This window comes from Saccostrea cucullata, unplaced genomic scaffold, assembly GCF_032062105.1.
Source record: "Saccostrea cucullata isolate Sc308-1 unplaced genomic scaffold, CSIRO_AGI_Scuc_v1 ctg1725, whole genome shotgun sequence".
Classification (NCBI taxonomy): Eukaryota; Metazoa; Mollusca; class Bivalvia; order Ostreida; family Ostreidae; genus Saccostrea; species Saccostrea cuccullata.
This window is the reverse complement of record NW_026929188.1, coordinates 72214-94699: the sequence shown is the minus strand read 5'-3', so window position 1 is coordinate 94699 and position 22486 is coordinate 72214. Positions and strand designations below refer to the sequence as shown.

General features: G+C 34.7%; 1 protein-coding gene across 1 annotated transcript in view; it reads right to left on the bottom strand.

Moving 5' to 3' along the window:
* The window catches only part of LOC134280029 (ubiquitin carboxyl-terminal hydrolase 4-like), a 140287-nt gene that overhangs the window by 59446 nt on the left and 58355 nt on the right, over positions 1-22486 (bottom strand). Inside the window, exon 8 of the mRNA XM_062762458.1 lies at positions 12380-12595. Within this exon, the coding sequence (XP_062618442.1) occupies positions 12380-12595 (216 nt within the window). The remainder of the gene's footprint in view (positions 1-12379; positions 12596-22486) is intronic.

Sequence of the window (22486 nt, the reverse complement as noted above, 5' to 3'; positions counted from 1 at the left end):
ATACATGTCATGCTTTCAATAACAGCCTTTCAGAGACCATTCGTGTCCAACTTGCCCTTCAATGATAAACATAAATTATTTCTGCAATGATGGTTTTCACAAAAAGGACAGAATAAAGCAGGTCATTTTTTTTAAAATATGCACATTTTCTGATACAATTTTTCTCCCCGAAAAAAATTTTTAAAAGTATTTGTTATCAAGTGATACTTTCTATGTATTAATCAATGATATATTTATAAACTGTAAACGTTTTGACTTTATAACCAGGCATAGTTTTGGAGCTATTGAAAAAAAAATTTTTTAGACATGTTGACCTTGACGAAACCTTAAAGCGTATATCTTCAAACATTGTCTTGATAGAGAATCTTGAAAACGTAAATCTCGATCCCGATCATAAAAAGATGGACGTTGCCAGCCCAAATTTTCTCGGTCGCGAAAATGCGACTTAGTTTTAATTTCTAGTCGCAAAATCAATTTTTTGGTTGCAAATGCGACCGTTTTAGTCGCAACTTGGAGCACTGCGATTTCAAAAATAAAATACTTTTTCAATGCATAAACACCTATAGTGTCTGCTATCCGTCCATAAATAAAGAGTTACTTATATTAAAATTAAGAATAAGTGTTTAATCTTTGGGTTTCATAATGTGATAAAGTCATTGGCTTGCATGATATTTTGCATAAACAAAACATAGGTAATCAAAGATTATGAAGCTCACCTCGATGAATTTGATCATTATAAGTAATGCAAATCTCACATAATTCTTCAAAGTAAATGTGCATCCTGATAACATCATGTATGCAAGTCCTGTTTAAGTAGCTCTTATAGTTCATTGGAAATTGACCTGTTCCAAAAACCTTAACCCGTACACTAATCAAGAAAATGACATTCATTTCCTTCATCAAAGCAAGTCTGAAATTGTCAATCCATAGATGCATCACCAATGCATATTAAATCGTAACAGGCCATATAATTATAGAGCTACTCCAAAAACTTTACCACTGTTGATTATTTGAAAAAAATGTAGGTCAATGGTACCATCATTTGGAAAATGTAGGTCAGATCCAGCATCTGAAGCAAGTCTGGTAGTGTCCATCCTGAGATGCATCATCCTTGCAAGTTTGGTCCAGGTAAGGCTTTAGTTACTAGGGAAATGGACCTGCTCCGAAAAATTTAACCTGGTCACTTATCTGGAAATTTAGGTCAGATAAAGCATCCGAAGCAAGTCTGGTAGTGTCCATCCCTAGATGAATCATTCATGCAAGTTTGGTCCAGGTAGGGCTTATAGTTACTTAGGAATGAACCTGCTCCGAAAACTTTAGCCTGGTCCCTCAACTGGAAAATGTAGGTCAGATCCAGCATTCGAAGCCAATCTCTCACCAGAGGGCGCGCTCGGCTTACACCTCTGTTGTCGTCTAAAAAGTAGTTCGGACTGCCAAATAAGTAAATGTCAACAAAAATTGTATAAACATTGATTGTTTTGTATGTTTTGTCAATGATTTTACGTGTTTTAAGCTCTCTGGTAGTAAATATTTTCTAACTCTGTCTCCTTGGTTTCAAAATGAAAATGTGTGTAAAAATTCCAAACAAAATAGTGCCGTATATATTGAATCTATTTTAATATATATCTAAATTTTGAAAGAACAAAAGAAGTGCTACAGATTGATATTTCTAATTTCATTTTAAAAAATTACCAACTTCGTGGGAATCTATAATTTATTTTCGTGTTACAAGATTCTTGTAATTTAGACGATAACAGAGGTGTTGGAGCGGAGCGTAAAAACGCCCTTTGGTGAGAGATTGCATCCCAAGCATGTCTGGTAGTGTCCATCCCTACATGCATCATCCAAGTTTGGTCCATGTAGGGATTTTAGTTACTTAGGAATGGACCTACTCCTAAAACTTTAACTTGGTCACTCATAGGGGTGAAACGATACACCTCCTTCAACGTTCGATATGTATCATAAAATTTGGTCTCGGTTTGGTTATTTTCTATGTGGATACATTTTGATAGAAGGAAACAAATTCCACTGTTGTTTTATGGTTCTTCTTTGTTAATCTAGTCAAATAATACATGTGCAAAATGGATAAAAGAAATCAATTTAATTGATTTGACTGTTAAAAATTATTTTACAGACTTTAAGTCCACAAAAATTCACGTTTTTAAACTAATTAAATGGAGAAGCATGTTTGTACCACATGTGGAACCTAACTGAATGATGATACCGACCGAAAAACGAACCGAACCAGAAATAGAGGTTTGGTACCGTGTATCGAACCAAGAAAAAATATTGCTGTGACCCGTTTCACTCCTAGTCACTCATCTGGAAAATGTAGGTCAGATCCAGTATCCGAAGCAAGTCTGGAAGAAGTCATTCCTAGATGCATCATCCAAGTTTGGTCCAGGTAGGGCTTTTAGTTACTTAGGAATGGACCTGCTCCTAAAACTTTAACTTGGTCACTCATCTGGAAAATGTAGGTCAGATCCAGCGTACGAAGCAAGCCTGGTAGAATTAATCCCTAGATGCATCATTCATGCAAGTCTGATCCAGGTGGGGCTTATAGTTACTTAGCCTAGGAATGGACCTGCTTCTAAAACTTTAACCAGGACATCAACGCTAATGCCGACACTGGAGGTATATTATAAGTTCATCTCGACGAAAGTCGAGATGAGCTAAAAAGACTTATGCAAAAAAAAAAAACAGAAGTCTGTCGAGACTCCAGCTCTCATGGTTTGTACTTATAACAGAGGTAGAGAAACGTAGGTGTTGGTACTTGAAACTTTACAAACAGCATAAATAGAATAATGACCCTTGATAAAGCCTCTTTTTTGGGCAACTTGTAAGCCAGATTATATTGAAATAAGACAAACTGTAAAAAAGGAGTAGCATTTTGAAAGTATTTCACAGTTATTTCTATTTTTAATAACCATGGCAACACCTTTCATTAAAATCAAAAACTGATATTCTGAATTACCGTAAATCTGGAAATTTTTATGTCGATTTTAATTTGCGAATTCGGGTTAAAATGCTGTTGATTAATTTTTACATTTCAAAATTTTGTGAATGACCACTGCTTTGTTTACATTTTCTTATTGGTGATATATTTTTAAGAAAAATATTTTTGCGAATGCAATGAACTTGCAAATTTGCAAAAAAATTATCTACAGCAAAAATTTCCAGATTTACGGTATATATCTTTACTTATACCCTATTCATACAACGAAAATTTGCTGATGTGTGCAAATATTTTACACGCAAGTAAAATTACTCACCTGTGCAATTTTTGTTGTATGAACAGATTAACCGTAATGTCACATGTAGTGGCCAATTTTTTTTTTCATGGGAAAATTGTTCAAAAGTAGGGGTGCACTCAATACATAGGAACAAAATGCAACCCCTTTTTTTTCAGATCACTTTCTTGATGCCGAGGACCATTCTCCTGGTCCATTTGAATTGGTGATTCCTCCTTGAAACAAATTACATCAAGTCTAATACTATATTTTCAGAAACTTTATATACATAAGCACTACCTGTTGTAGAAATACGAGGGGTGTTAGAAAAGTTAGCGGACAAGTTCTATTGTGAGCGCGCTATTTCCACGAAACCGGTCAAACTTTCCAGATAAAATATTTACCTTTCTTCCAATAAATATACAAGAATTTGGTGCTCCCCGATGATTATTGAAAAATATACAGCTTTTTTATTTTGATAAAACTTGCTTCACGGAGCATGCTACCTTTTGGCACGTTTACATCACAAAGACTCTTTATCAAAATTAAAAATTGCACAATTGTACTGCAAAGAGTTTTATGATATTTTACCTGCCGCTAAAGTATTCATGAAACGTCACTGGGAGAAATTTTGAACTAAATTGGAGCGTATATGACTGTTTTATAGCCGTTTATAACTGATCAATGCTTAAAAACACAGCCAAAAATCGGAACGTCATTGAGCGTCATGGAGCACTGCACTACGTAAAAATTATGTATGCAGACTGGAAAGTGTCTAAAAAGAGATTAAAATGTTCAAGAGGCTGCTGGGAATTTCCTACACCTACAAAGGACAAGTTTTCAAATGGTTGTAGCTTCATAAGAATGGAAGGATTAACATTTTGAATGATTAACTCTATCGATATTTCAATACCCCTGTATCGCAAGGACGTTGTGTTGCGCCTATATGGTTTTGCATAGTTTCCATACCTGATCGATTAACTGCATAGACTTTTTAAAAGATCTCAATAATATCCGAATCAGTACAAAAGACATTAAATAGAAGAAAAATAACATGAATTGATATAGATATTCAATTCTATAGTAGAAAAAAGATAAGAAAAATCTGAAGAAATGAAAGATTTATAGAACTGCGACAAAGCTCAACCGGTTGAAATCTGGTTGTCACGTCGCCTTGCGTCAAGTGATTGCTCCGTGAATCCCATGACCTCATAGTAAAAATCGTTGTAAATTTTCAAGATTTTATTATATGGACCTGATTTTTTACATACCAATAAACAAAATATAGGAATTTATTCAGATATAGGTCATACTTCACAGTACACTATAGATTTTCCATAATTCAATGTGTCCGCGAACTTTTCTAACGACCCTCGTATACATCTACCCTAACTGTTGAAAAAAATACAAGAGGCCCATGGGCCTTGAATCACTCTTCTGATAAATTATACAATCTATCCTAAGACCCAAGATGCATCAACTGACAAAGTTTGATGATTCTTAGCTAGTTAAGGCTGGAGATATTTAAATGTAACTATAAAATACTATATGTAGGTCATGGTGACCTACTTTTTGATTGAATGAATAGCCATAAATGTCACAAGTAGGTCACCGTGACCTATATTTTGATCATCATTCTCTGAGAACCCAAGATGCATCAAATAAGAAAGTTTGATGATTTTAAACCAATAAGTACCTGAAATACCTAAATATAGCCATAAAATCAGGGTTCTCCACAAGGGGTTTTACCATGGCGGCCCGCCATGGTTAAATTTATGTGCGCCATGGTTAAACGAGCTGCGCCATGGATAAAATCGGCATCCGCCATGATTAAAATTAATAGCATTTCAGTCCTGACACATACTTTTTTAATGACTTGAGTAGTTAATTGTGTTTATACTACGACTACCGTGCACCTGGCATGTCTCGAAGGAAAGCGGAATGTGCTAAACAAACACGTCGTTAACCTGCGACGATGATGTGAAGCGTGACAATCAATGGAGAGTCAATCAGATGATCAATATATTGAGAGTTAATTATCCTGAACACATGTAAATAATTTGGGGGAACTTCAACTTGTTCACTACATGATTAGATATATAACCGGTTTATAAAAGATTACAATACCGCTACGGTATTCATTAGAGTACAGTAATCGTCATGATTGCGATTCAAGTTTCTGTGCCAGAAAAAAATACTCTGTGAAAATTTCATATTCCTCTGTATTTAATCATTTCCAATGCTCTGTTTTTAAGCTTTAACTTTATTAACTTTTTGATAAAATGTGCATAGGGCCTGCATCTCAATCGCCGTCTTAGTTTTAGAGTTACGTCCTGTTGTTATGAAACGTCGCATGGCGCTTTTTTTTAGCTCTGGGCACGTGGAGAAGTTAACAAAGCTGGGTGAATGGTGATTAATGCAATATCTAGAAAAATAAAACGTTTAGAAAAAAGGGACACTTATCCAAATGTTCTTTGGTGTGTTAACTTTAATAAAAAAAAAAACACTACCCATTCATCAGTTTTAGTCATATTGAAACAAAACATTTCAAACAACAGGCTACAATTCTTATAATTATTAATCTAATGCCATGGTTACTGGCTATCAACATTTTTTCTTTAAATTCCTTCAGAAGGTTACTACAGTTCTGGGCAAATTTTGGTACATTTGTGAAGTAAGATACAGGATTAATCCTTTTCAATCTAATTATTATTTTTTTAACTTTGAAAAGTGTTAGTTATTTCATTGTTTTGTGTTGCTGTGGGTAAGTTTAAAAATTGTAAAACCAATCATTGATTAATGAAGATTAGGAAGTTTAAGATGCATTAGTGTTTGGCCACATTTCGCCTTCGCGCAGCTTCCTCCATGGTTAAATTTTCAAATGTGGAGAACCCTGAAAATGACAAAAGTAGGTCACTGTGACCTACTTTTTGACCTACTTTTTGGTCGACATTCTCCAAAAACCTAAGATGCATCTACTGACAAAGTTTGATGATTCTAAGCCAATCAGTAACTGAGATATTCAAAAGTGGGTCACCGTGACCTACTTTTTGGTCAACATGCTCCGAAAACCTAAGATGCATCAAATGACAAAATTTGATGATTCTAAACCAATTAGTACCTGAGATACATAAAACTAGCCATAAAATGTCAAAAATAGGTCACTGTGGCCTACTTTTTGGTAGGCTCCGACATGCTCCGAAAACCCAAGATGCATTGAATGACAAAGTTTGATGATTCTAAGCCAATAAGTACCTGAGATACTAAAATATAGCCATAAAATGTCAAAAGTAGGTCACTGTGACCTACTTTTTGGTCGTTAATCTTTGAAAACCCAAGATGCATCAACTGACAATTTTAATGATTCTAAGCCAATTAGTACCCAAGATACTTAAATCTAGCCATAAAATGTCAAAAGTAGGTTACAGTGTCCTACTTTTTGGTCGACATTTTCTGAAGACCAAAGATGCATCAACTGACAAAATTTGATGATCATAGGTCTAATAGTATTCAAAATATGCCTTTTAAACAATTTTAAAACAAATGCCTGCAAAGTTCAAAAAGTAGGTTACAGTGACCTACTTTTTGATAAATATGTTTTAAAGCCTCTAGATGCATCAACTTACAAGATTTGGTGATTCTAAACCTCTCGGTGTCTGAAATAATGGGATTTAATGTTTTAGAAAACATTAGCCATAAAATTCAAAAAGTAGGTTACGATGACCTACTTTTAAGTTGATGTTGTTTGTGGACCCAAGATGCACCAACTGACAAAGTTTTATGATCATAGGGCTTAAAGTGTCCAAAATATGCCTCCAAGTCAATTTGAAAACAAAAGCCCGTAAAATTTAACAAGAGGCCCAGGGGCCACAGTGCTCACCTGAGCACATCAGCTAGGAAAAGCACAAATCAGATCAGAACTGAGTTTACTGAGGGTGGGGGAGGGGAGGGTTTAAAATTATAACCCCCCAGAGGGTCATGATTTGAACAAACTAGAATCTACACTACCTAAGGATGATTTCACTCGAGTTTCATCTTTCCTGGCCCAGTGGTTCTTGAGAAGAAGATTTTTAAAGATTTTTCCTTTATATTCCTATGTTAAACTTTGGTCGGCCATTTTGGCCCCACCCTAGCCCCAGGGGTCATGATTTGAACAAACTTGAATCTACACTACCTGAGGATGATTCCACTTGAGTTTCATCTTTCCTGGCCCAGTGGTTCTTAAGAAGAAGATTTTTGAAGATTTTTCCTATATATTCCTATGTTAAACTTTGGTCGGCCATTTTGGCCCCACCCTAGCCCCGGGGGTCATGATTTGAACAAACTAGAATCTACACTACCTGAGGATGATTCCCACATGAGTTTCATCTTTCCTGGCCCAGTGGTTCTTGAGAAGAAAATTTTTGAAGATTTTTCCTATATATTCCTGTGTTAAACTTTGGTCGGCCATTTTGGCCCCACCCTAGCCCCGGGGGTCATGATTTGAACAAATTTGAATCTACACTACCTGAGGATGATTCCACTTGAGTTCATCTTTCATGGCCCAGTGGTTCTTGAGAAGAAGATTTTTAAAGATTTTTCCTATATATTCCTATGTAAAAATTTAGTCAGCCATTTTGGCCCCACCCTAGCCCCGGGGGTCATGATTTGAACAAATTTGAATCTACACTACCTGAGGATGATTCCACTCGAGTTTCATCTTTCATGGCCCAGTGGTTCTTGAGAAGAAGATTTTTAAAGATTTTTCCTATATATTCCTATGTAAAAATTTAGTCGACCAGTTTGGCCCCACCCTAGCCCCAGGGGTCATGATTTGAACAAACTTGAATCTACACTACCTGAGGATGATTCCACTTGAGTTTCATCTTTCCTGGCTTAGTGGTTCTTGAGAAGAAGATTTTTGAAGATTTTTCCTATATATTCCAATGTAAAACTTTGGTCGGCCATTTTGGCCCCACCCTAGCCCCGGGGGTCATGATTTGAAGAAACTTGAATCTCCTCTACCTGAGGATGATTCCACATGAGTTTCATCTTTCCTGGCCCAGTGGTTCTTGAGAAGAAGATTTTTTAACAATGCCATTAATTTTTCTCTAATTCATTATTATCTCCCCTTGGAAAAGGGCGTGGCCCTTCATTTGAACAAACTTGAATTCCCTTTACCCAAGGATACTTTGTGGCAAGTTTGGCTGAAATTGGCCCAGTGGTTCTTGAGAAGAAGGTGAAAATGTGAAAAGTTAACGACAACAACGGCGACGACAACAACGACGACGACGACAGACAACGGACAAATTTTGATCAGAAAAGCTCACTTGAGCCTTTGGCTCAGGTAAGCTAAAAAGTAGGTCACCGTGACCTACTTTTGTATTAACATGATGTCAAGTCCTGAGATGCATCAACTTACAAGATTTGATGATCCTAGTCTTTATAGTAAGCAAAATATCAACGTTTTTAATAAGTGTAAATTTTGGTCAACTTTGAAGTGACCTTGAGAACACGCCCTTTGCCCCAGGGTCATGCCTTGAACAATTTTTAATCTTCAACATATCTCGATCCTTGTATGTAACTTTGGTGAAAATCTGCTTGGTGGTTCTGGAAAAGAAGATTTTTTAGCAACCAGTACTTTTGGTTTTATTTTCATGATTACCTCCCCTTGTTTTAGGGTCTCGCCCCTAATTTTAGTACAAATGGTAGCCCTTGGGCCAAGGATACCCTGTGACAAATTTGACAATAATTGGCCAAGGGGTTCTTGAGTTATGGCCCATATTCTAAAAAGTTAACGCACACCGCACAAATGGCCATAGGATTAGCTCTTTGAGCCTTTGGCTCAGAAGAGCTAATAATCGTTTCTGGTTTCATAAATAAAATTCTGATGAAAAACGATCATTGTTTATGTTTTATTGCCATCGCATGCCAAATATTCCTCCATTTTGAACTACTGTCGCCTAAATCATCAACAAACTGCATGTCACTTAAATTAAGACATAGATATATATAAAATCATGGTTACTGTCTTGAAATATAAGCAATATTTGGGCAAAGGTAAGAAAATGTAAACGTTTTCAACCGGAGCCCAAATATCGCTTATATTTCAAGACAGTCATCATATATTTTGTTTATCCTGCAACATATTTTTTTTTTACAAAAATAGCTATTTTCGACAGATTTAGGCACATCTCTGCAGTTAAAACTATGATGCCATGGCGTAAACATTGCAATATACGTGACGTCACAATGCTTTTAGAACGTCAGAATAGATAAATGAGGCTTTATTAGGGCATTGACCGAATAAAGCTTTGGTTTATTAGGTTACCTTAATTGGTCAATGCAAGGGGTAGTTGCAGGATAAATTTAATTATAATAAATACCAATGATCAGAAAAGCTCACTTGAGCCTTCGGCTCAGGTGAGCTAAAACTATTAAAACGGATGAATTAATTCTTTTTTCTCATTAACAGTGACTTGCAAATATTTTTTTAAAGTTTTGATTTTCAGATTTAACATGGTAAAATATTGCTTCTGGACATTTATGCTCTTAGCAATTATCATTTACAAATTATATGTTGAGGATACATACCACAAACAAATTTTCTTATCTTCCGCATAGAAGAGTTACACAACATTTTTTCCAGAATTTGCACTGTTTGGTTCTAATCTTATAAAAGCGTTTAAGAAAGATGTTTGAAGGGAAAACAGGATCAGCAAGATATCAATATAGTTAAAGTTGACAAAATGACAAGAGGCCCACAGGCCTTATAGGTCACCTGAGTATCATGAAACAAATTTCCAAAAATTGAATATGGTTTGTGTTTTAAACCAGATGCCATGAAATTCACAATTTTGACTGAGGCACCACTTAGAATGCTTACTCTAGTTTCTTAATACCCAGTGTTAGATCATAGTAAGAAAGAGAAAATGCATTTTCACTTTATAACCAGTCGTGCACCCCACCTCACAAGAACCACTGACCCTGGGGCCACATATTTCAAAATTTTGGAAATTTTATCATAAATTATATTTCATCATAAATGGTTGGTTAATACCACAGAGCAGATTTCAAAGCATTTATTTATCTTCAGACTATGTGCTGTTACCCCCCCCCCCCCCCCCCCCCCCCCGCGGTTATACCCCGACCTAGAGAATATGAAATTAATTATTTTGCTAGATGCACCTTTCTTTATCATAAATATATGTACTAAGATCATTGGCATAATACCTAGGAGCAATGATAAAAATTTTTCAAAGAATTCATGCATTTTCACTATAAATAATCATTAGAGCCCCACCCTAACACCAGAACCCCTGACCCAGGGGCCATGAAATTCAGTTTTGGAAGAGGCATCCTTCTTCATCTTAACTACGTACATGTACATAGTTCATTGGTTTAATAGGAGCAGAGAAGAAGATTTTTGAAGAAACAATGTATTTTCACTATATAATCAATAATATAAAGCCTCACCCTAATATCACAACCCCCAACCCAGGGGCCACAAAATTCACAATTTTGGAAGAAACACTCTTGCTCATCATAACTATATACTTACTTAGTTTGTTTAATACCCATGAGCAAAGAAGATTTTTAAAGAATTCATGCATTTTCACTATATAATCAAAAGAGTTCCCTCCTTACACCAAAACCCCTGACCAGGGGCCATGACATTCACAAATTTGGAAGAGGCATCTTTCCTCATCATTACTATGTACATAGTTTATTGGTTAAATACCCAGGAGCAGAGAAGATTTATGAAGAATTAATGCATTTTCACTATATAATCAATAGAGCCCCGCCATTACACCAGAAACCCTGACCCTGGGGCCATAAAATTCACAATTTTGGAGGATGCACTCTGACTTGTTAATCATAACTATGTACTTAGCTTGTTTAATACCGAGGACCAGAGAAGAAGATTTTCAAAGAATTAATGTTTTTTTTACTATACAATCAATGGAGCCTTGCCCTAACATCAGAACTGCTGACCCAGGGGCCATAAAATCCACAATTTTTGAAGAGGCACTCTTGGTCATCATAACTATGTTCTTAGTTTACCTAATACCCAGGAGCAGAGAAGAAGATTTTCAAAGAAATAATGCACTTTTAATTTACTATATGATCTATATAGCCCCGGCGTAACACCAGAACCCCTGACCCGGGGGCCATAAATTTCACAATTTTGGTAGAGGACTCAATGCTGATTACAATCATGCCAACAGTTTGACTGCTTGATGTCCAGGAGTAAAGAAGAAGATTTTTAAAGATTGCACTTATTTTAGTGGTTTTGGCCCCACCCCTCAGGCCCCAGGGGGGCAGGGACCATGAAATTCAAAATTTTTGTTTCCCATCACCCATAGATGCTGTATACCAAATTTGATTGAAATTGGTTTAGAGGTTCCAGAGAAGAAGCTAAAAATGTTCAAAAGTTTACGGACGACGAACGACAATGATGAACGAAAACGGATAGCAATAGGTCACCTGAATTTACTCAGGTGACCTTATAATATTTGTTCAGACAATGTTCCTGCAACCATTAGAGGGAACATCTCTTTCCGGACCTTGTTCAATAAATGTCATTTTACTGTGTAAATGTTTTTTTCTCGTTTTATTAGTGTCGAAAGGGTACCTAATTCCTTGTTTCTTCAAAAGTAATACCACTGTAAAGACTCCATAAAAAATATTAACATATTTTAGGATTGTTTGTAAACTTTTTACATTAATTTTCATCTTTTTTTTAATATTGATTACTTTTGATAAACAATAAGAAAAAAAAATTGTCTTCCATAAAATATTTGACCCAGGATAATGATCTGCATACCTTTATCAATATAAGTTATTCATAAAGATGGCAGAAAATAAATTAGAAACTTTAAAAAAAAAATATTGAATTAGAAACATACATTTTCCAACTTTCCCCCAAATTTTGGTGAATCGTTCAATCATAAAATTGTTAGATGGTCGAATATTTCTTCTTTAATGAGATGGGCTTTAGAATACATAAAAATAATTCACTTTCTGGAGAAAAAGTTTGTTTGTGTTATTTATCCTTAACTTCATTAAGTATAGGCCTAAGTTTCTTATCATTTAATTCTCCTATGACCTGATTACATGATTAAAGAGTAATAAAACGACAAATAGTTTCAAACCACAGTAACACTTACAACTAATTTTCAAAGGATTTCCATCATCTTTGATTTTATAGTCAAGTTCTGCACTTCCATAAGAGTTTACCATTGTAAACTTTACCAAACGTTTTGGTTGATTATTGGATTGACCTTTACTTTCCATTTCTTCAGTAGATGTTTCACTGCTACATTCCAAGTTCAAATCCTTGCTTGATGACAGTGCACAAGACACTGGTGTTGAAATTTCCATTTCTGAAAAAAGGAGATATGAGGTTTTATTAATACAAGAATTGTGCATTAAATTGTGGACAAAGCATCTTCTTGAGAAATAATGAGCACTGTGGCAACACACTTTTAGAAAATTACGCACTTGAAATTTTTTTTTCAAAGTGCGTTAAAATTGGTGTGTTAAGAGTACGTACATAAACTTTTTTTACCATGTGGAGTTTTAACTTACTTTGAAAAATAAAATATGTATAAAACAAAAATTATAGAGTGACTTAGATTTTAGTAATTGAGAGAATTTATTTGTAATAATTATATTTTTCAAAAAAACGTTTTAATTTACATGTATTGATTTACTTTGAGAACAAGAAGATGAGTACAGTAAAACTCGGTTATAACGAAGTCACTGGGACCTATGAAATTACTTCGTTATATCCGTAATTTGTTATAACTGTTTAAGAAATTCATTAAATTTATGTAGCTGGGTATCCAAGATGACTTCGCTATATCCGTAAATTCGCAATATCCGTGTTCGTTCTAAACGAGTTTTGCTGTATATAGAAGGTCTCGCAGTCAACCTCTTTTTTCTTATACATAACTGTCGGTAGCAAATTGAAAGTGTTCCCCCAAGGTAAGCCCCAATTTTTAATGTCATTATGTATATCTTTGCAAAACATTTGTGTGTAGACCCCTCCCCCATGTTACCAATGCCTATGCTACACCCAGATAAATGTATTTGCATAAGTGGTATGACGATGAAAACTTTCAATACCGGTAAATTTTAGTTTACATTAAATGCATACCATGCAAACTGGAAAAAATAAAATACAGTAACACATTTAAGAGTCAAAATCAGCAAGCATCGAGCATTTAGTTAAAAAATGTGGAAAGTGGCATTATAAGAAACAGATTTGGTTAAAACTCATTTATAAATTTTCAGAACAAAGGGTATGATAGAAAAAGGCAAGCAAAAAAAATTTTTTCGCATTGTTGCTATGGAAACCACGCGCCTTTCAAATAGCGTGTTTTGTACTTTATCATGACACTTGAAGTTATGGTTAAACAAATACTTTTTTATTACTAGTCATTAAACAAGAGGCCCATGGGCCACATCGCTCACCTGAGCACTAAGGTTAGGAAAAAGTAGAAAATGGCTTTTTATTGTAAAGTTTAAATCCAAAAGTAGTCCAATGACCAATCATGGATTTGATATTTTTTAGAAAATGATTTTTAAAGAATTTTCCTATATATTTTTACAAGAGGCCCATGGGCCACATCCCTCACCTGAGCACTAAGGGTAGGAAAAAGTAGAAAATGGCTTTTAAAAGTAGTCCCATGACCAATCATGGATTTGCTAATTTTTAGAAAATGATTTTTTAAGAATTTTCCTACATATATCTTTAAAAACTTTGGTCGGCCAATTTGGCCCCGCCTACCCCTGGGGGTCATGATTTGAACCTGAGAATGCTTCCATATAAATATGATCAATTATGGCTTTGTCATTCTTGAGAAGATTTTTAAAGAATTTTCCTATATATTTCTATGTAAAACTTTGGTCAGCCATTTTGGCCACGCCCTACCCCCGGGGGTCATGATTTGAACAAACTTGAATCTACACTACCTGAGCATGCTTCCATATAAATATGCTCAATTATGGCTTTGCCATTCTTGAGAAGAAGATTTTTAAAGAATTTTCCTATATATTTCTATGTAAAACTTTGGTCAGCCATTTTGGCCACGCCCTACCCCCGGGGGTCATGATTTTAACAAACTTAAATCTTCAGTACCTCAGCATGCTTCCATATAAATATGATCAATTATGGCTTTGCCATTCTTGAGAAGAAGATTTTTAAAGAATTTCCTATATATTTCTATGTAAAACTTTGGTCGGCCATTTTGGCCGAGCCCTATCCCCGGGGGTCATGATTTGAACAAACTTGAATCTACACTACCTGAGCATGCTTCCATATAAATATGATCAATTATGGCTTTGTCATTCTTAAGGAGAAGATTTTTAAAGAATTTTCCTATATATTTCTATGTAAAACTTTGGTCGGCCATTTTGGCCACACCCTACCCCCGAGGGTCATGATTTGAACAAACTTGATTCTATACTACTTGAACATGTTTCCATATAAATAAGATCAATTACGGCTTTGTCAAACTTGAGAAGAAGATTTTTAAAGAATTTTCCTATATATTTCTATGTAAAACTTTGGTCGGCCATTTTGGCCACGCCCTACCCCAGGGGGTCATGATTTGAACAAACTTGAATCTACACTACCTGAGCATGCTTCCATATAAATATGATCAATTATGGCTTTGCCATTCTTGAGAAGAAGATTTTTAAAGAATTTTCCTATATAATTCTATGTCAAACTTTGGTCGTCCATTTTGGCCACGCCCTACCCCCAGGGGTCATGATTTTAACAAACTTGAATTTACACTACCTGAGTATGCTTCCATATAAATATGATCAATTATGGCTTTGCCATTCTTGAGAAGAAGATTTTTAAAGAATTTTCCTATATATTTCTATGTAAAACTTTGGTCGGCCATTTTGGCCGAGCCCTATCCCCGGGGGTCATGATTTGAACAAACTTGAATCTACACTACCTGAGCATGCTTCCATATAAATATGATCAATTATGGCTTTGTCATTCTTAAGGAGAAGATTTTTAAAGAATTTTCCTATATATTTCTATGTAAAACTTTGGTCGGCCATTTTGGCCACGCCCTACCCCCGAGGGTCATGATTTGAACAAACTTGAATCTATACTACTTGAACATGCTTCCATATAAATAAGATCAATTATGACTTTGTCATTCTTGAGAAGAAGATTTTTAAAGAATTTTCCTATATATTTCTATGTAAAACTTTGGTCGGCCATTTTGGCCACGCCCTACCCCAGGGGGTCATGATTTGAACAAACTTGAATCTACACTACCTGAGCATGCTTCCATATAAATATGATCAATTATGGCTTTGCCATTCTTGAGAAGAAGATTTTTAAAGAATTTTCCTATATATTTCTATGTAAAACTTTGGTCGGCCATTTTGGCCACGCCCTACCCCAGGGGGTCATGATTTGAACAAACTTGAATCTACACTACCTGATCATGCTTCCATATAAATATGATCAAGTATGGCTTTGCCATTCTTGAGAAGAAGATTTTTAAAGAATTTTCCTATATATTACTATGTAAAACTTTGGTCGGCCATTTTGGCCACGCCCTACCCCCGGGGGTCATGATTTGAACAAACTTGAATCTACACTACCTGAGGATGTTTCCCCATAAGTTTCATCTTTCCTGGCACAGTGGTTCTTGAGAAGAAGATTTTTAAAATATGCCACCAAATTTTCATTAATTCCCAATTATCTCCCCTTGAATAAGGGCGTGGCCCTTCATTTGAACAAACTTGAATCCCCTTCACCCAAGGATACTTTGTGGCAAGTTTGGTTGAAATTGGCCCAGCAGTTCTTGAGAAGAAGTCGAAAATGTGAAAAGTTTACAGACAGACGGACAGACAGACGGACGCCGGACAAAAAGTAATCAGAAAAGCTCACTTGAGCTTTCAGCTCAGGTGAGCTAAAAAGGCTTTTTAAATTATTATTTTATTTATATAAATATACTCCATTTTATCAACTGTTGATTATTGAAATTCTCTTCACCTTTTGATAAATAAACTAGTTTTTGGAGGTTTATTTTGCTTTAAAAAACAGCAAATTTGAAGTACTCTATAAGAAATCTACAACCACATTAAAGCTTATCAACATAAAATATATATTAAACAGTATTTGTTCTAGAAGAATCAAGAAAAAAATCTGCAGGCAACTAAAGCATTTATATATGATAACTGATTCAAATCCATAATTTTCTGCCACTTTTGCTTCAAATTACCTCCCTTTGGTATAGCTCTCTAACGTAGGAGGAATAAACGGTAGTTTGCTTACATTGTTTTCAACAACAGTGTACAGAAGACTAGCAGAAAATTACAAACTTGTTGCAGCCTGAGCCTCAGTTTTGGCGTTTTCATGAGTCTTAATTACTGTGAGCGACTGAAATTTTTACAATTTACCATTACAACAGTTACAGAAGAATGTATAGCATAAATTAGCCATGCAGTAAAATATGTAACACTTGGCAGATGTTTTTGCACATTTCAATTTAATTCTGATTGACTACTAGTATATATGTTAAGACCGCGGAATATTAACTGGCAAAATTGGAAATATACAGCTTATTTCATTTCTATCTGTTACAATCAAAACACTCAGTGATAGACAATGAAATGGGCGTGTACAATTCGACGCGGACGTTTGGAAAACATGGGATTGCAGATCGAATTCATTTTCAATCCACCTCAGCTACGTTAGAAGGCACATTATTACTGATTGACCCAGAAGACAAATAATTTCAATTTTGGTACAGTTTGAATTTCAGGCACGGATCCAGAAATTTTTTCCAGGGGGGGTCCACCCATTTCAAAAAAAAAATTATTGACAAGCAAAAAAAAAAAAAAAAAAAAAACGTTAACTCACCCAAACGTGAAAAACCTATTTCGTGGGGGATGGGGGGGGGGGGGGGGGGGGTAGTGAAAAACTTCTATTGCTGCCTCAAATCTCTCACATTTCATACCCATTTCAAACATATACATGTTCACCAGGGGGGGTCTGCGTTTTCCAGGGGGGGTCCAAGGTGACTTTTCTCATGCTTTAGTATATACATTTTTTAACCGTGGAAATTCCAGGGGGGCGGGGGGTCCTGACCCCCCGACCCCCCCTCTAGATCCGTGCATGAATTTTTTTTGTCCAATGTTTTTAATTGAATAAATATTTAAGTGACAAATATTTCATTTTTTTTTTATTTTTTCATTTTTTTTTCTTCATTATTTCCCCAATCTTTTATTGTTATATTTCCCAAATTTGTATTTATATTTGTTATTTGTTACTGCACCTGTACTTATTCTTTAATTATCTTCTACGTTAATTCAATCACCTTCCATTGTTCATCTTTTTTTTCTTTGCATACATATTGTACATCTTTTAGATTCTTTCCAAATGACTAGAACGTGTTTCATTTGTGTAATTTAACATGATTTCATATTTAATATGTATGTAAATCTCAAATATTTTGTAATATAGCTTAAAACCGTGTTATGTAACTACCTAAAAAGGGTCTGTCATCTTAATGATTAATAATAAGGAAACGGATTAATATAAGTTTTTGAAACTTGTTTCCGAATCCTGTTTGATCTTTGTACTTCTTGCCTGTATTTCTTGCTTGTCATGTTCAAATAAAATATGGTTTAAACTAAATATTTCATATCTGTTCGGTAAATACATGTACTAGTATATCTTTGTGTTGGGGGGGTTGGGGGGGGGTTTGAACGATTTTTTAAATAAAATTGTCCAACAGTTTCAGGGACGAAGCAACGGGGGGGGGGGGGGGGGGGGGGGCTGCCCCCCCCCCACTTTCTTCCCCATCATTACCTTTACTATAGGAATTGTTTATTGAAAGGATGGTTGGCCCCCCACTTTTTACCATAGAATAGTGATATCAAGGAATTGTTGGAAAATTGAAAGTGAAAGTAACTTGGCTTTGAAAAACTTGGTCACTCCCCCCCTCCCCCGAATAGGGTTTTCGAGTTTGTGCAACTTTAAATTTTCGGGGGTGGGGGGGGGGGGTGGGGGTTGTTTGTTTTTTTTTGTTTGTTAACTTTTTTCAAACAAAATTTCTCTGGTTGGCGCCCCCACTTTCAAAAACGATGCTACGCGCCTGAGTTTTCAGTGAGAATAAGTATAAAACTCATGCAATCTTATAATCCTAGACATAAAATATGTCATGACCTGACTCGACAATTTTTAAACCCCCCCTTCCTAGAATCAAATATCTCCTGAAAAATAATCTTTGTCTTGTATGATCTTTTGCGTTCTTAAAAAATTATAAGCTAAAACTCATATTAATGTGAACTTCAAACAATATGAATTTGGGAGTTGAAATTAGTTGATTTTTGGATCATACATTCACTCTTTGCTTTGACAACAGCTCAGGTGGATTGAAAATAAATCTCGATCTGCAATTTCAATCCCGATGTTTTCCAAACGTCCGCGTCGAATTTTACCCACCCATTACGCTGTCTATCACTGAATGTTTTGATTGTAACGGATGGAAATGACGTAAGCTGTATATTACCAATTTTGCCAGTTAATGTTCCGCGGTCTTAGCATTACTCTAGTATTTTATAACTAAAAAGAAAAGATTATGCATTGCCTGAGGAACCAGGAGAGGCCCCCCCCCCCCCCTCATAATATTGTCGATATTAAACTATAATATGATAAAATGAAATTAAATTCTCTAACTTAGATTGTTACTGCGGGCCTAACTTGAAAAAGTCGGTCATGATCAGTTACATAACTGTATCCCAAATTATAAAGTTTGATTTGAATTTAGTTTAATTTTGATTTGTTGTATTCACGGCATGTGTGTAACCAAGTCACTCACCAGCTATAATGATTATAACTTGAGTGATGGTCAGTTTAAATAAAAATTCTGTATATAATAATAGATATCTTTATTTACCATTTAAGATAATACCTACTTTTTACATAAGAAATTATGAATTTATGAAAACCAACACTATTATAATGAAATATTTGTAAAATGGAATGACCTTTGTTATGGCGTCCGTAAAAAAAGGGGGGGTGGCAGGGGGTTAACTCTGTACTTAATATATTTTAGTTTAGGAAAGGGGATTACCTTGGAAGTATTGTGATACAGACAATTAAGTGTATTATGTAGTGGACAAGTGGTAACTGAATTGTATATATACCACAGTAGAATAATTAATTTTTAAAAAAAAAAATTGCTGATGCCATCCAATGTTTACTTTTAAAAGAAAATTCATATTCAGCTAACATTTTCTCCGGTACCACTGAACTAATTTAAGTCAACTAGGTTCAAATAATAAGCATCATTAGATTTAAAGCACGTAAATTTATGAAAAGAATATCTATACTTCATTTTTTCTTGGGGGGGGGGGTTATTGGAAAGAAATGAAAACCATAATCTAGAGTTTTGACAAAACCTAGAACCAATTGACCTTTTTATTAGAAGTTTTTTGAATTTAAAGAATATCTAAAATCAATACGGTCTCAACTTTGTGTTGTATACTTCTGTTTTTAGAATGAAATTCGGCACTCTGAAGCCAAACTCGGAAAGAAGCAGAAACAGAATTGGATGAGCTGATATAGAATTAGACAGGAAAAACATGTAAATAATACATTTAGTAAAAACGTTAATTTTTTAAAATAAAATAATAAACCATTGAGATCTCTTGGAATTTAATTGATTCCAATAAACATGCTTTCCATTCATCATCATTGCTCAAGCTCAACTAGAAATGGTTTTAAGTAAGTATCTGAAGGCAAAGCTGTATAATATTACATTTTAATTTTTTCACTTTTTCAGATTATCATTATGAGAATACATTATAATTACAGTACCAACCATTGATGTTTGAAGACTCAGGGATCCAGAAAATAGATCCATAAATTGTACAGTGTATTCATGAAAGTGGATCAAATAAAAATGTTCAATCCAAAAGTAACATTCTTTGTTTGTCTGTTAGCATTTTTTTATTGATGTAAATCTAATAACTATCAATTTTTAGCATGCAGATTCATGAATAGATAGTAGAAGAATCTGAAACATATCTTTATATTCTGCATTTTGAAGTATCATAATTAATACAAGGTCAGGATTAAATGATTAATTAATTTCAAAACTGACAAAATGTTTTTGTGAGAAAAAAGAAAGAGCGCTAAGTTTTATATTGTACCTTGTACCACTGATGTTGGTGTGAGTGAAATAAAAATGATGATGATGATGATGAATTAGTTTAAAGTCGGACGACCTGTTCCTCAAATCTATGTTTTGTATCTCTAGGTATTAGGCCACACCAATTTAATTTCTTGTTCGTCGGACATTTGATTTTAAAAAAAGTACAAGCGGGCAAGCGGTTAAATAATAATATTATTACTTTTTTCTGGTCATTTTTTTTAGGCGGAGCGTTAAAAAAAATTGAGCGGACAATTATATTTTTTCTGATTTACAGAGTAAGCAGATTAAAAATACAATAAATACAGCGGAAATGAAACAGAAAATAGCACAGAATTCCTATGATGTGGGAAATTTAATTAATATTATTTGTATCGTTTTGATTAAATACGAGCGCGCGGGTTCGACGAACAAAAATTTTCAATGGTGTGGCCTTATACATGTATATATAAAATATTCATATTTGTCATTCTCTTCTGATTTCTACATTGCTTTCAAAATGTTTTTAAATATAAGTACAATAAAAATTTCGATATAATATATATATGCCCTTCAAAGATTGCCCATTAGGGTTATTAATGAATTTCTTTCAGGGTCAGTTCAAATTTAGACATTCATACATATTTAGCCCTTCCAGATTTGTATTTTAGGCACCAGTAGCTACTGAGGTCTTAGCTGTCTTGCAATATTCTTTCTAAATTAGGACATTAAGAGAATATATCATCGGTTCAATACCAAAGACAGACATGGTATCGTTTTTGAAAGTGCACACTGAAAGAAATACATAGTGATTTAAACTAGTGTGCCTCATAAAGCGTTTGTCGTGATTCGTAATCTTTCTGTTTGCCGGCTAAGAGCGGGGGTTGTATAGATACTTAAATACCTAGTGAAAGTTACTTATCAATTCTAGATTTACTAATCTTATCTAGCAAATCTAATCAATACCCAGTAAAACTACTTTTAAGGTAGTGATTGTATGGACAGTAAATTTACTAGTCTTCTTAGTACTTCAACTAGTTTTTTCCAGTGCATGGTGTGGGGTAGGCATAAAAAAACTGCAAAAAAAGTGGGGGGGGGTTAAACATCAGATTATGTTGAGAAAAAAGTTTGGTGGGGTATGTCATCCCCCCTACCCAACCCAAACCTGATGTTACATGCCTGATTGACATGGTTTTACTTTAAAATTATGTGATCTGTCATAGTGACTCTCTTTCATAAACTAAAATTATTGTGAGCAAGCTCGTAAAATGATACCAACCCTCCTGCTATTGCATTAAATCGTTTTTATTACAAAAAAGGTCCAAATATTAATTTGAAACCTTTCAAAATGATATATATACCAAAAATTACTATGACAAATACTCAAGTCATAAGTAGTAAAACCGTTGTGTTGAGCACAAACTCATATAGTACACTTTTACTGCAGTGACCTTGAAAAAGCAATGTCCTTGAGTCAAGGTCAAACATGTCCAAATGAACTTTGGTCAAGATCATGACAAACCTACAGCTCAAAAATAATTCTCGAAAAGAAACCAAGTCTTTTCATTAGAATGTTACAGAATTGGCAAAGATTGCACTTTTCTTCTACCAATGACCTTGAACTTGTTCAAATGACCTTGAGTAAAGTTTTTGACACATCTCTTGATCACAAGAAATCTTAATATCAAGTATGAACTTTCAGTGGTGCTTCATTGAAATGTTATGTACAAGTCAAAATTTTACATATATATGGATCGATGAACAAGGTGATTCCTACCCCCCCCCCCCCCTTTCCAAGTTTCGTTTGTGAGGAATATAACTTCCTTTTGAAATTGAATGGGCATTTATTTATCAACAATAGTAAAATTATGAGTATGCTTTGATCAGAACCAATATGACCAATATAATGGACACTGTACATGTATTCAAATTACCCCCACCCTTTCAAAAAAGCTTATAAATGCCAGATTATCACACATTTTAACCATTTGTAACTTTTTTCTACTAAAATTGCCTGCAAATTTTATTGTATAGATATGACATATAGATAACCCGTAACAAGATCACACCAGTCATCTTTCCAGCAGTGGTTGTAGA